The sequence below is a fragment of the Ylistrum balloti genome, unplaced genomic scaffold (assembly GCF_031769215.1).
Source record: "Ylistrum balloti isolate Yb309-2 unplaced genomic scaffold, AGI_CSIRO_Ybal_v1 Utg370120, whole genome shotgun sequence".
NCBI lineage: Eukaryota > Metazoa > Mollusca > Bivalvia > Pectinida > Pectinidae > Ylistrum > Ylistrum balloti.
The window spans coordinates 1,774,821-1,789,101 of record NW_026782137.1 but is presented as its reverse complement, the minus strand read 5'-3'; the positions used below and the strand labels follow the sequence as shown (position 1 = coordinate 1,789,101).

The 14,281-nt window shown below is 35.2% G+C and overlaps 1 protein-coding gene across 1 annotated transcript in view; it reads left to right on the top strand.

The window, feature by feature from the left end:
* Positions 1-12,720, top strand: part of LOC132550330 (QRFP-like peptide receptor) — an 89,386-nt gene extending 76,666 nt beyond the window's left edge. Inside the window, exons 2-4 of the mRNA XM_060214375.1 lie at positions 146-241; positions 11,717-12,387; positions 12,616-12,720. Of these exons, the coding sequence (XP_060070358.1) occupies positions 146-241; positions 11,717-12,387; positions 12,616-12,720 (872 nt within the window). The remainder of the gene's footprint in view (positions 1-145; positions 242-11,716; positions 12,388-12,615) is intronic.
* Positions 12,721-14,281: the final 1,561 nt, after the last annotated feature.

Here is a 14,281-nt window from a genome sequence, read left to right as displayed (position 1 = left end):
AGAACCAGTTTTTACAAAGAGGTTCAGTTTTAAAATGACCCTGGCTTCTCATATTGTGATAAATCTAGCCAACACACAATACAAACTAACAAACAAATTTGAAATTGTCTTTGTTTATTCACACTTTTTAATTTTCTATTTCCAGTGACGTTGTTCTGTATCCCACTGACGACAGCACAACATGTATACAGTCCGTGGATTTATGGTGAATTTCTATGCAAAGCTATTGGATTTATGCAAGGTAGGTGTGATTGTTTCTTACATAGTTCTCTTCAAACAAAGATGCCAAATTGTAATCTTCAATGGGTAAACTATTGCCCCCACTCCGGTTGTACAGAGAGAAACTTCAAACGTTTGTGTGCGATTCCACGTGTGTTTGTTCCGAATAATTCTACGTTTTGCATAAACGAAACAATAACATATTTACAAAATAAACTAATCCGTTGTCCTATATTTTAGGTACACGTTAGGTACTAAAGTCCTTACGACATAACGACAGCACATTGTACAAAAAGGCACGGTTAGGACAAAGAAAAAGTGAACCATTTCACTGGAATTATAAGCATGGTTAGTCTTAACTACATCTTTTATCTAAAACTAGAATATTTTTACAAGATAGCATTTTTCGTAATTTTTTTTTCTGTTGTTTTAAAAGACTATGTAAATGTTTCAGCTGTAGTTGGCTGTAAGGCAAACATACCAGGAAAAAATACTAAGAGAATCAGTTAAGCTTTAACCCTAGAAGAGATGCTGATACAAATTTTGTATTGTGTGAGGTTTGCATTCGTCATTTCCCCAGAAACTTCGACGGATGTGATCCTTTCCTAACGTCCGTTACCAATCTGGTTATATATTGTTGGAGAGGATCGACTTACGCTCCGAACGTTTGTAATGTACAGCTGTGTCTGGGTCAAATATTCTCAGCCTAAATGAAGTGAAGGCAACTGTACTTTCCGGTACATAGTCACCTTTTGTACCTCCGAATGAATGTTTCGTCTAGGTTTACCAAAATTAGCATGAACTTCATATGAATTGCTTCTGCATTTCTTGAGAGCACAATGTAAGAAGAATACTGCGATCAGAATGTTTCTGAATGTTTCCTGGTGAAGTAAATGAGCTGAATTGTAACGAAGCTGATGAGTTAGTCTGGGTGATGTTCGATGATTACTATGGTAACCTCTCTCGTGACATGCAAAGGTCACGTGTCTGTGGGAGTTTGCATCAGTTGACCATTCTCGTGGGAAAGGTGTTTGGTTAGTAATTATGTCATTCACTCTGTAAGATTCTGTACCTATTTCGTACGTTCGCTATGTCGGTTACCTCAGACAGTTAACAGCTAAGTGGAATATAAACGCGTAGAAACGCCATTGCTCTGATGTTTGATACAATAGCTCCCGAGAGCTGCGACAATGTCAGTGGGAGTATAGTGAACAAAGTTCTGACCAACGTCTCTGAAAGAAATAATAGCAATTGTAGAAAGGCTTAGCGTGGTCGTAACAGGGAGTGTCAGATTTAATGAGAGGGAGACGTCAGATTGAGGGCAGCCACTTTTTCAGACAATAACATAGTTATCTAAATAAAACATATGATTGTTATTGAATTAGACGCACACAGGTCGGAAGTGGTTGCGTCATCGAGATATAGTTCTTCGTAATATAACACCAATGGATTATAAGCTACAGAAGGTCATCAATACCAGCAGACATAACCATCCCCCGACATCCGATGGTCAGTCGTCCACTTAACACGGAACAGATATAGACTTACAGCAGACAGTGGACAATCGCGGTCGTCTTGGAATAAACAGACAATGCTTTCCGACAATAACTATATTTTCTCATATTCAGCGAGTTGTTTATTTTCTTCTATAATAAGTGCAGTATGTCAAATCTATTTGTTTATTCCTTCGTTTTATTTTACTTCTAATTTTAAGATCTGTCATTCCCATACCAGTCGTTTTAAGCATGTATTGATTTTGCCATACAGGTATTTGTAAGTTAATTTTCCGATTTAATGATGAAGTACATCTGTTTATATAATAACAAAGTGTCAGTGTAATTAACGGTGAAATAAGACAGCTAATGTTTGTATAGACATGGATATATCAGATAGGAAAGAGAAAAGAATAACGCTTTTGTATCGAAAATGAAAATTAGATGTTTAATAAAACAGGAAAATACTTACAAAAACAAAACAAAACAAAACAAAACAAACCGTAATTCTAATTCTGTAGAAGCTCTCCAGATAATCCAGATAATATTTATTACGATAATAATATCTGGCTTTCTGGCATGATAAGTGTCTAATTCTTTGACACAACTCGTACCTAGAGCACCTTCCATTACAGACTTCCAGAACGTCCATTATAGATAAGAACTGATACAAGTTTTATCTTGTTTTTCTGTTTTGTTTAATCTTACAAATACTTTTTTGAGTGAATGCCGGAAATGTTGTTTCAACTCAAGTCAGTTTGTGCAGTCACCAGTTAAAGTTGATAAATATTATGATGTCGATACATATTTGAATAGAGTAGCCGCTATCCTATTTTCATCTTTATCTGAATTGGAAATGTACTCAATGTTTGCTTGTTTATTGAGTTTATCACCCTGTGAATAACCATATAATTTAAGGCGAAGTAATAACCTCACGACATTTTATTACCATTGAGACTAGAAATATCATCAGACAATGTCAATTTCGCTTTCCTTAATTATTTTAGATGTCAAACGATAGAGGATGCAGTGTATTTGCAGGTACATGCTCATTTGTGAGTAGCCACAAAGAAGTAAAACCACTAGAGTTATTTAGGCACGATTTGCTTTGTTTGATAACTACGTGAACAACACTGATAAAGATATAAATAATCGATTAACAGATTCATGTCCAGTCTTGTGTTTCCTGTTCTATCGATGGTGCACTAGTGTTTCATAACGAGAGAAGCGTGATTTCTTTCGTCTCGTTTGTCAATAGTCCTTACTTGTAGTCAATTTATAATAACCATTTAAGTATAGCCCGTGGCACAGGGACTTTATTTAATATTGGACTGGGTTTTGGTCCCCGGGCCGAGACCGGTTACGGGGAACACCAGTCATCGGTGATGTAAAAAAAAAAAGATGGTGAGTGTTGTGAAAAACTGTGCACCTTGATGTTAATATGGAATATCTGCAACGTACGAGACATGGCAACATCAAAGAACACTCTGTGTGAACACGGTCACGGGTACTGCATACCGACACAAACGTATATTTGCCTTAGATATTGCAGTACCCATTAGAGACGAGACCGTGTTTCAACCAGAGAGGGAAAGTCCTACCAACCCATTTCGACATATATTTCCAAATTTGTCAGATCATAGTTTTGGTCAATACTTGTTATCAATCACACATGGGAAATATAAAACATTTCTCCCATGTATGTGTTATTAAGATCTTCTGTTGCTAGTATATATATATATATATATATATATATACGTAATTAGAAAAAATATGTGTTAAGTTTTCCTTCTCGGAGGTAACAACCCTTGTCATTATGATACATATCTATGGACCGTGAGTCGGGAAATCGTGCTCAGTGGCCCGTAGCCAGTGACTTGAGATTAACGGGGTGATTGTACAATTAGGTTTTCATATTTGTCTTATTGATCAATATGTCTTGATTGGAAATATTGATTAAATAATGAGTTTGATTAATGCTCCTAATCTAGGATGTATCATATTACCTAAGTTGCTATGCTCATCCAACATTGCTAAAACCCACTGGATCTTAAAAAAAGATGAAGATAAAAACAGCTTACAAAGAACACAGTCGAACCTGATGATGTTTTGGATTTTGAACATGTCGGCACCGATCTCTCCCTGTCTGTTAGGCGTCGACTTTGAGTTTTTCTGTGAAAAAATGGAAAACAAACCATTTGATTGTTATGTTTTCCTTCGCCACGGGATACCATTTTTAGCTGGCTTACTGACACCAGCATTACCTTGTCTGGAGTATTACGTCATATCCTAGTTTGATTTCCACAAAGGATTTAGACTTCTTCAAAGTTCTTGATTTGTAAAGGCGATTTGAAGTTGAAGGAAAATCGATGTCTAGACAAAGCTTGCACACGGAAGCCTGCATTTGTATGTATTAAAATATTATTTCTTACCAGTATTTCCTTTCGAATTTATGTTTTCCTTTTTGTTCTTGCAAACAGGGCTGTCATACTAGTGAAATCGATGATTAAAACGAGGAGCTTCAGCTTGTAGTTCTCAAAATAATTCAGAAATGGTATCACATAAATAAATATTTCACATTTGCCTTCTTCAATCAGGAATAAATTTACATGTACTTAGTGTCCCAGACAGCGTCAAAACAGAATATAAGGGTCCTTAATTATCGATTGAACAAAATTCAACCTCGTTTGACCTTGTCAATAAGAAACGATTGGCTATCGTTGTTTTGATAAATCAAATCAGGGATGCGTTTATACTTTTCAATCATTTAAACACACTACCTTGCATAAAAGGGTATCATTTGCTTTAAAAGGTTTATTTATTTTTTATTTAGACATCGGCATTACGTAAAGACTTAAATAAAGTGGAAACGTTTAACAATTCCATATAAAGGATTAGAGAATAAGCAATAACCTAGATCTAAGAATTTAGAGTAGGACATTGATTGGCTGATAAATGATTCCAGGAATAGATATTTCAATGATTGTGCGAAAATGCGTCTAACAGATTATCGGTGGCTCTGAAGTAATCATGTCTGGTAGGGTACAATACGTTCAGTGATAGAAGTGTAAAAATTGTGCCGTTTTAAAATCGCCATTGGGTATCAATGTCTAAGGTAATTTACGTACCAGTTTAATTGAAATAGGCGCCACATAGATCCATCTGCTTTGATCCTGTTAAACAGTGATCAATTTTAAGGTGATTTGATTGTTTTTCGTTACCGTATTCCATCTTGTTATTATTTGAACTTCTTCTGGATTCTGTACTTTTATCTTGCCTGACTATATATATATATCTTGACATTTCCTGCTCAAGTTTCACTATGTTAGCATGATTCTATAGCGAACTCTGCCACACGTTGAAGTATATATCAAGTGAAGAGGATTCAACAGACCTAGAGACATAAAGCACACGTCATTATTACCGTTTTTATAAAAGGCAAGTAATGACTTTTCTGAAGCCATCCAGATCTTGGTATACTTTGGTATCAACAGTATATCTAGCAACAGAGAAGGCGATGAGGTTGAAATCACATGATTCACATGTCAAAATCATACTTGAATACATCATAAACCTTTAAGCTTACAGTTATTAAGGAAATCCTGGTCACGGCACCATAAACGAGGTCATATAGAACATTTTCAATTTCAGTAATTTTCTTCTAGAAATGATCCCGATCCCAGGCAGGTTAGCATGAGACAATATACTCTACTACTCCAGAAAAAGATGACTTACTTGGGGAGAGCAAAGAGTATACCTAGGAACGGTCAATGCCGAATATATATTCTAATCTTTGCCTTCCTGTGATAATTTCTGGAATATTGTTAAAAATAGATTTCTTTGAAAAAAGCTGATTAAACATGAAAGTGTACTGTTTGACCTCGTTTGAGGAGTAGTGACTAGGCACTTCATGGTCCTGTTTGGTCAATAATTTGCCAACTATAGACCATGTTTTCCATATTGTAAGTATACAATGTATATTTTAATTATGTTGCCCTTGTGGCAGTACTCGTTGCTGTCAAATTAAATGGCAGTTTGAGGTGTTTTAGGTTTTGATGTGAAAGTGAGATACTCTTGAAATTATGTAAAAGTAACTTTCGTCTGTACTTTATCTGTTTGTGATCATTGTTTTAAGCTTCAATCTTTACACCTGATACTTATGATACTTATTTAGTAGAAAATACAAATACAATTCTCACTCATACATTAAGTGTGTTAGAAGTTTAACAGCAAATTTACTAACCCTCCCCCCCTCCCCCCCCAACCTCTCCCAATCTCCCCAATTTTGATCCCACATTTTCTAAGACCCAACAAAAAAGATCTGACCTTAAAATGTCACTAAAGATAGATTTATTATAGAATGGCTGAATGGGCATCCTCCATCCCCCTCCCCTTCTTTGTCAACTGATGTTACGGCTGTCTCCTCTAAAGACCAGTCGTCAAAAGTTAACCATCTTTGTGGAATGAATTCCTGTATAATTCCCAAAGGGAATTAACCTAGACGGTCAGGTTTGAATTGTCCTTCCACCGTTTACAACATTAAGCCAAGAGTGCAAACAAATAAGTAAATTAAGGAAAAAAACTAACTACAAGTTTTAGCAGGATAAAATGACCTTTGTGTACAAAGCTGGAGACTTGCTATATCAGTCAAGGTTTTGTTTCTACTGTATATATATCAACCAATTGACTTAACCCTGCCTTAAAATGTATAACACCGACAGTACGACAAGGTTAAATATAAAATATTATACAATCACTTAATTTGTATATCATGAAACGATATTTATCCTAAATTCAAATGAAAACAAATAACTAAATAAATAGATACCAAATTAACAGAAATTAACTTTCCAAATATAATGCACCAAATATCTATAAATGATTGAAAAAAAATCATAACTTTAAAGTTGACAATACCGATCATAATATTTATGTTGCAAGTAATCCCAAATGTAGAACCTCTCCCGAATTCCAATATGATACTCAAATAATATTATTCGAAAAAATAGATCTTTACTAAAATACCATATTTGGTTTGAATTTCTACCTAGTAATAAAACCAAATGAATAATTTAGGTAAAAACTATGCCCTTGAAGATTTAAGTCTTCAGTTGAAAAAGTCAATTAACAATTCACAGATGTAAAATTACATGTAATGGAGATTTCAAAATATTTCTATTTCCACTATATATTCATTTAGCAACTATTACTGAGTTCCAGGATACATTAACTATTCATACCGGCACCTCTTTGCATATATGTTGCTATCGTTATAGAATGCCATACAACTACAACATTAGAACGGAAACATGTACTGATTTCCAAATTTTGTATATTTCTCTGATTTATTTTGTATCTACGAACTTTTGCTGTCTGGAATGTTCACCTCCTGGTATTAATATAAGCAAAACACACTCTCACTTTAAAAGTACACGCGCGAAACACGTGTTTTTTATTTCACAGACTCATTGAGAGAGTAGAGTGATCTACAACAACCGCAGATTAGTATATAGTAGGCTTCACTAATTAGTTCTCCGTGACATATCTCATTGGCCCGGATCAAACAATATCGCATGATTGATGGGAAGTAGGTGTTATACAGTGTGATGTTAGAAGAAAGTCATATATATGGACTACGTTAAACCGGATATTTCTTATTCCGGATTCTCATAAATCTCTACTACATTAAATCGGATATTTCTTATTCCGGATTCTTTCAACCTGACCTATCTGAATTACATCAAAGAACGATTTTTTATTTATCGATATGGTTATCATCACCAGGCCGATGATGGATCACCTACGGAATAAGGAATTTTTATGTGGGCACTGTTTAAATGAAAATAATCAGATGAGGTCACAACAAGAATTCCGACCGGCAGGTTTTTTATTCAACCTATCCTTTTTGTCGGGACACATTCCTGCTTATTTGAAATAAGAAGTTAAAAGCTATAGCAAAGAGTGATCAACTCATTGTTGCCTTATTTGCAATTTTGACTACTGTTGAAAACCAAACCAATACACCGCTGTAATTGTTCTCCAATTCTTCTATTGACTATCAATATCACATATTTCTCTCTCAGCTCTCCCTCTTTTCTTCATTACTGAATTCCTTTTCTCCCAGTTTTGATTTCTTACATTACCTTAACCCGTTGGAGCCAATTTTGTTCCTTCACATTTCCTAAGACTGCTGGAGTTATTTCTGTCCCATGACATTCCCTAAGACTGCTGGAGTTATTTCTGTTCCATCACATTTCCTAAGACTGCTGGAATGATTTCTGACCCATCACATTTCCTAAGACTGCTGGAGTGATTTCTGTCCAATCACATTTCCTAAGACTGCTGGAGTGATTTCTGACCCATCACATTTCCTAAGACTGCTGGAGTGATTTCTGTCCAATCACATTTCCTAAGACTGCTGGAATGATTTCTGTTCCATCATATTTCCTAAGACTGCTGGAGGTATTTCTATCCCATCACATTCCCTAAGACTGCTGGAGCTATTGCTGTCAGATCACATTTCCTCAGACTGCTGAAGTTATTTCTGTCCCATCACATTTCCTAAGACTGCTGGAGTGATTTCTGTCCCATTACATTTCCTAAGACTGCTTGAGTTATTTCTGTTCCATTACATTTCCTCAGACTGCTGGAGTGATTTCTGTCCTATTACATTTCCTAAGACTGTCATGGTCATTTCTGTTCCTTTTCATTTTCTTAAGATTGTTTCTTCACGTTACCTTAGACTTTAGGAGCCATAGTGTATCGTCACCTTTCCCTTAGACTGTTGGAGCCAATTCTATCTGTTCATTTTCCCCTAAGGCTTTTGGGACCATGTATAGATAGAGCCATTTTCGCCTATTCACATTTCCTACAGCTGTTCGAGCCATTTCCCTTCTTCACATTTCTTAAGACTGTTGGAGCCATTTCTGTCCATTCAGCTTTCCTCTGGCTGCTTGAGCTGTTCATGCACCTTTGCATTTTCAAAGACTGTTGGGGCCATGTTCTGTCCCTTTCTCATTTCCTATGGCCGCTGGAGCCATTTCCTGTTCCCTCACATTTCCTAAACAGAGGGAGCATTATCTGCCATTTCGAATTTTTAAAGACAGATGGAGCCATTTCTGTTCCTTCCCATTTCCAAAGATAAAAGGAGCTATATCAGCCCTTTTGCGTTTCCAAAGAACAATGGAGATGTACCTGCGCCTTCGCATTATCAAGTACCAATGGATCTATGTCTAACCTCTCGCATTTCCAAAGACAGATGGAGCGATATCTGTTCCTTCACATTTCCTCAGCGCGTAAGACTAGTTTAGAGTTTTTGTTGACGAACGATAAATTGATCACCTGTCCAGTATATTTGTTCTTAACAATGCAATATACTTATAGCTATGTTCTATGTTCTGACATAAGCACTATCAACCTTTCACTCTTCATAACCACCTTGCCCTCAAGATTTCCCCAGAGTGATTGGAGCTAACAGATACTATATCAAATACCAATTTGTTCGATTAATTCATGGACCGAAAATCATTTTGTAAAACAGCACCAAAAAAAAATCACCACCTAAGCTTTTCTTTATTAATCCTCTTGATCAATAAAACGTTTGTTATTGCGAAACTCATACAAGGCGCAATCACCTCCAAAGAGTTCATCAAGTCCGGATTTACAAGTCAATCGACTGCGAAGTATGATTGATAATGTAATTAAAAGAGAAAATCCAGCTCAGATAATGCTGGAATGTCTTCTAATTATAGACACACTGTTTATTAGTATGAAAAAAATGCCTTAAATTACACAATCTGACATAAGCGTTTTTAAATCAATTAGGGTTTTCGTCTGTGTGATAATTCATGACATCGTACCAATTAAGGAACTCCGAACTCTAGCAAGTCTCAATGAAAGTCAAAGGACAATTCACAATTGACCACGAAATATACATATACATGTAAAAGTTTGAAACTGATAATACGATTCATATCTATAGTTAGCATTGATTGCAATATAATTGACAACAACAATATACAGTTTTATAACTAAGAAGAATATACTTTTATAACTGACTACAAACGATATGCAGTTTTATAACCAAGAATGATATGCATATTTATAACTGACAACAAAAGATATGCAGTTATATAACTGAGAAGGATATGTAAATTTGTAACTTACTACAAGATATGTGTGAATTTATGGCCAACTACATGAGATATGTAGGTCTATAGTTAACTTCAAGATTTGAACAAAAACACGCAGATAAATAACTAAGATACCAATGAATTTCTTTATTCTAGTATTTAGTGATGCTGAGCCCGAAAGTGTTGAAATCCGATTATGAAGTTGGAAATTGAATTCCTGTTATTAATTGTTTTCACTTTATAATTCACTATGAAATGCTTTCAACAATCGCTGACCAACAAGTGGCAGAAGGACGTACGAAGTTCTGGTGACACAACTTGTTTAATTGGCTTCAAAATACAGCTTATACTTTATGCTGCAACTGATTGATGAATATTCGAGTTTATTTTTTTATTAAAAAGGAGGGATATCACTATTGCTTAGTTTTTAGTTATTTTCACCCAAACAGCCTTTTTTTGCCGAGATCAAGAAAAAAAACCTGAAATATGAAGGGCTATGTTTCTAATTAAAATTAATTTATAGATAATGCAGTAGATAAAAGCACAAAAGTCGAACTATTTACGGTAGGATTATTTGTTATATTCAATCATTTTCTATTTCCAGTCAAACATGACATTCATACATCTTTTATACCTAAATGACATATTTCTTTATAGTATTCGTCCTTTAACCAACATAGTCCTAGCTCTCACTATTAACATTCAGTACAACCATGCAAGGTGAGAGGCACTGTCACAAAATCCTCATACAGCTAATAGGAAAAGCAGTTAAATACAATGCAGTTGGAGCCTTTCCTTGAAATCCCGGCTTCTTTTGCTTAACCATGATGTGTTCACTGCGAATGTCTTTGTATAGATTGGCACCAAAATACACGTCAAGTAAAGTAAATTTTATTCCTTTACTTTGTCATCAACAGAAATGCAGCAGAAACAGTTTAGTTCGGTAGCCTTACAAAACTGCATGAATAAAATCAACCATTTTTAATTTTCAAATTTTCATGTTCTTTCATCTGCTTTTTTATTGGGATTTGTGTCTTTCCACCATCTTGGTAAGATTAAATGCAGACTGTGTTCACAGTAAATAGGATCACCCAAGAGTCATTTTGAAGTGTGACATATTATTAGTCTATGTTTACTGGATGCTCTCTAGATGTGGACTTCTAGCGGAAAACGCCAACGGAAAGTATCAATTTAAATGACATCAGTGTCGCTCGGTCAGACGAAAGAATCCACATAAGTACCTCTTCGGTTAAAAGTCCATGCTAAAACCCGAGGTATTGATAAGAAATACTATAGAAACCATAACGAAAATGAGTACACAACGGCCGTAAACTTTTATATCAGTATGTCTATAGATCACCAATTCTGTCGTAAATTAGCTTGTTTCGAGAAACTGTAGGTAATATCAGACTTGCTGTGGTAACAAATGAAATACAGCGTGTCACCAACTGAGATCTCCCTATAAGTGTAGAATGTGTTACAAAGACATTAAAGATATACACCATTTGTAGGCCTATATAAATATTTAATTCGATATCAGCAGCAAGTGTAAGTGGACTAGAAAAAGCAAGACAAACAAAAAGTTCATTATATGTAAGTGCAGAAATGTCATCTGACACTTCAATCTCAATCTAACAGATACAAAAACATTCATGTCTGCAGATGGAAAAAATGAACAGGTAAGAAAATGCTGTCCAGATACATTTGGACGATTAAACAGTGCAATAGTACAAGAAGAATGAAGAAACTTTAATTTATCGTTATGCTTCTTTCATTTTGATTTAAGAAAATATGCCGGCGAATGATTTATTTTTGGATACATCGCTCTGAAATCTTATATATCTTAATATCTTTTTATTTTTTTATTTTCAGGTATGTATGTGGAAGCCAGTGTCCTAACCATTGTTTGCATGAGTGTGGAACGATACCTGGCAATCAGACACCCCATGCGCATGCGCACACTCTGTGATCCTCGTCGCGTGAAACAAGTAATACTACTCACGTGGGTTGTTGCCATCATTACTATGTGTCCTCTTGCCATGTACAAAAAATTGGAAAAACACAATCTCCCATTTATAGAAGTATCGTATTGCGTAGAAGATTGGCCATCGCAGCGAGCCAAATATGGATATGAATTGTTTCTCTTCTTCATTGTGTACATAATTCCAGGTTTCCTTGTGGTTGGATTATACACTGTGATTGGTTGTAGCCTATGGAAACAGGATAACACATTACAACGCGCAAACTCAATGGTAAATAATGAGGCGAGAATCATGGGAGGTCGACGTAAACTTGCCCGGATGATGATTGTTATTTCGATTCTGTTTGCTGTGTGCTGGCTGCCTTATTTTATTATCAATTTGTGTATTCTTTTTTCACTTGACCGTTCCATTCCCATGAGCCTCTATCCTTACGCCTTGCTTCTTGCATTTTCTCACAGTGCACAGAATCCGTTGTTGTATTTCTTCATGCATAGAGGTTTCCATGACTTTGTATGGCGGCTGATTCGCTGTCAGTGCCAACAGCTTCGAAACAGCCGACAGGTAGGTGTGAGATAATTAAAGCAAAAGTTCTTTACAACTATACTTAAATTGATCTCAAATGATGATGACTTTAAATACAGAGATTTATTAATACTTATCATTCTCAAGATCTTTGTAGTTACAAACTGGTATCGGGAATTGCTCGATTTACTAAAATTTGAATTTGGTACATGCAAAATACTCATTTGAAGTTTTTTTTACTTACAGAAATGTCTATTTCTATTTCAGGTGTCCGTTTGTTCCTATCAGTCATCAGAAAAGACTATGATGACAGCTATTTCTAACGGCAACAAATATTCATACAGAGGAACAGCACGTGGGAAGCATGTCTGATGATGCTAACTTATACTCAGGAGACCTATAGCTAATAATAGAAATGTTCTTACTTAATTATCACGTCAGTTAACATTAATACTGCGTCACGTGATACCGGTATATTATGAACAATATTTGTTTTGCTCATACTCGGCTATTTTTTCAATATTTATTCAGGAAGCTTGTTTGCAAGTGTATGAAAATCACATGAAACAGGAAAGATATGCATTACCCATGTGAATGACAAAGATGGAAACTGTTCTCGAATTGCTGCAATAGAATGCATATATGGCTAAAGATTGTATATGGTATGCCAGTTTCTAGAGCAAAAAAATATCAAGTTCCTAAAGAAGGGGGAATTTGAAAAAAAAAAAACGTTTTCGTTGATAGTTGTTTAATGACGGTAAACACATAAGCACACTGAAAATGGCAGTAACAGTTGAACTGGACTGCCTATGTCGGTGACAAAGATCGACTGATTTTAAAACCTGCATAGAAAATGATAGATTTTACCGAGAACTGGAGGAACTTGATCTTTTGAAGCACGTGTTTACGTCCAGGAAGAGCGTCAGTCTCGTGTTGACATGCAACAAAGAAAGTTAATTCTTCGATGTTAATTTTTATCAATTTGTTGAAATTGTTGTCACCTTGTAATTTATGGATAACCAAGAGTGATTAAAACGTTGTTAAAATTCTTTGATCATTGTTTCTTTGATTAGACGGCCTGCTTTAAATTATGCATAACAATAACCTCTTTAGTATTACCTCAGTGAATAACTGTCAATGGATAAAAGGATAACACCCTGGCGAACACACTGCCATAGTGGCAAACTGGGATATCTTCTAAACGCTATGTAATGTGAACAGAAAACATTGGCAAACAGACAAAAAGAAATAAAATAATCATTTATTGAATTCTGTTTTTTTTTCTTTTTTTTCTCGTTTTTATTACCTTGATATTTTATATTGTTTACGTGTACACTAAACGCATACACTTAATTCAGACCAACCTATAATAAATTTATAAACCCTTTAACATAATCTGGCTCATCATTTGAATACTGATTCAGAGATATCACTGTTAAAAAGAATACTTATTGTATAAACAGTATCAAAAGTATCTATTTCTGAGTTCATTTTACTTTCCAAGTTCAAGAACTATATAATTAACCTGCAACTGGCGCTGTCATTGTCAGAATACACCTGTATTCGGCAGTATTGGCAGTGTTCGGGACAAAAAGACAATAGTGGCTCAATACAGGCTCGCCGCTTTTGTCTTTCTTCATCCTCGCAAAATACAGCTTATAAAGACATTGTATTCTCTATATATTGATACATGTACTATAATGAAAAAATACAATTGCTCATAATTAAGAATGCAATCGTTCAACGCAGTTCTTCAGATATAAACACAACTCTTCCATTTTTTACTAACTGCTAAATGATTTGCCAATTTACAAAGAATATATGGTAAGAAAAAGGAATAATGTCTGCCTGGAGGTCTCTGTTAAAGAAAAGATCATATCAGCACCCTGATGTAGCCACACAACGCCATCAAACAAATGATAGATAAGACCAA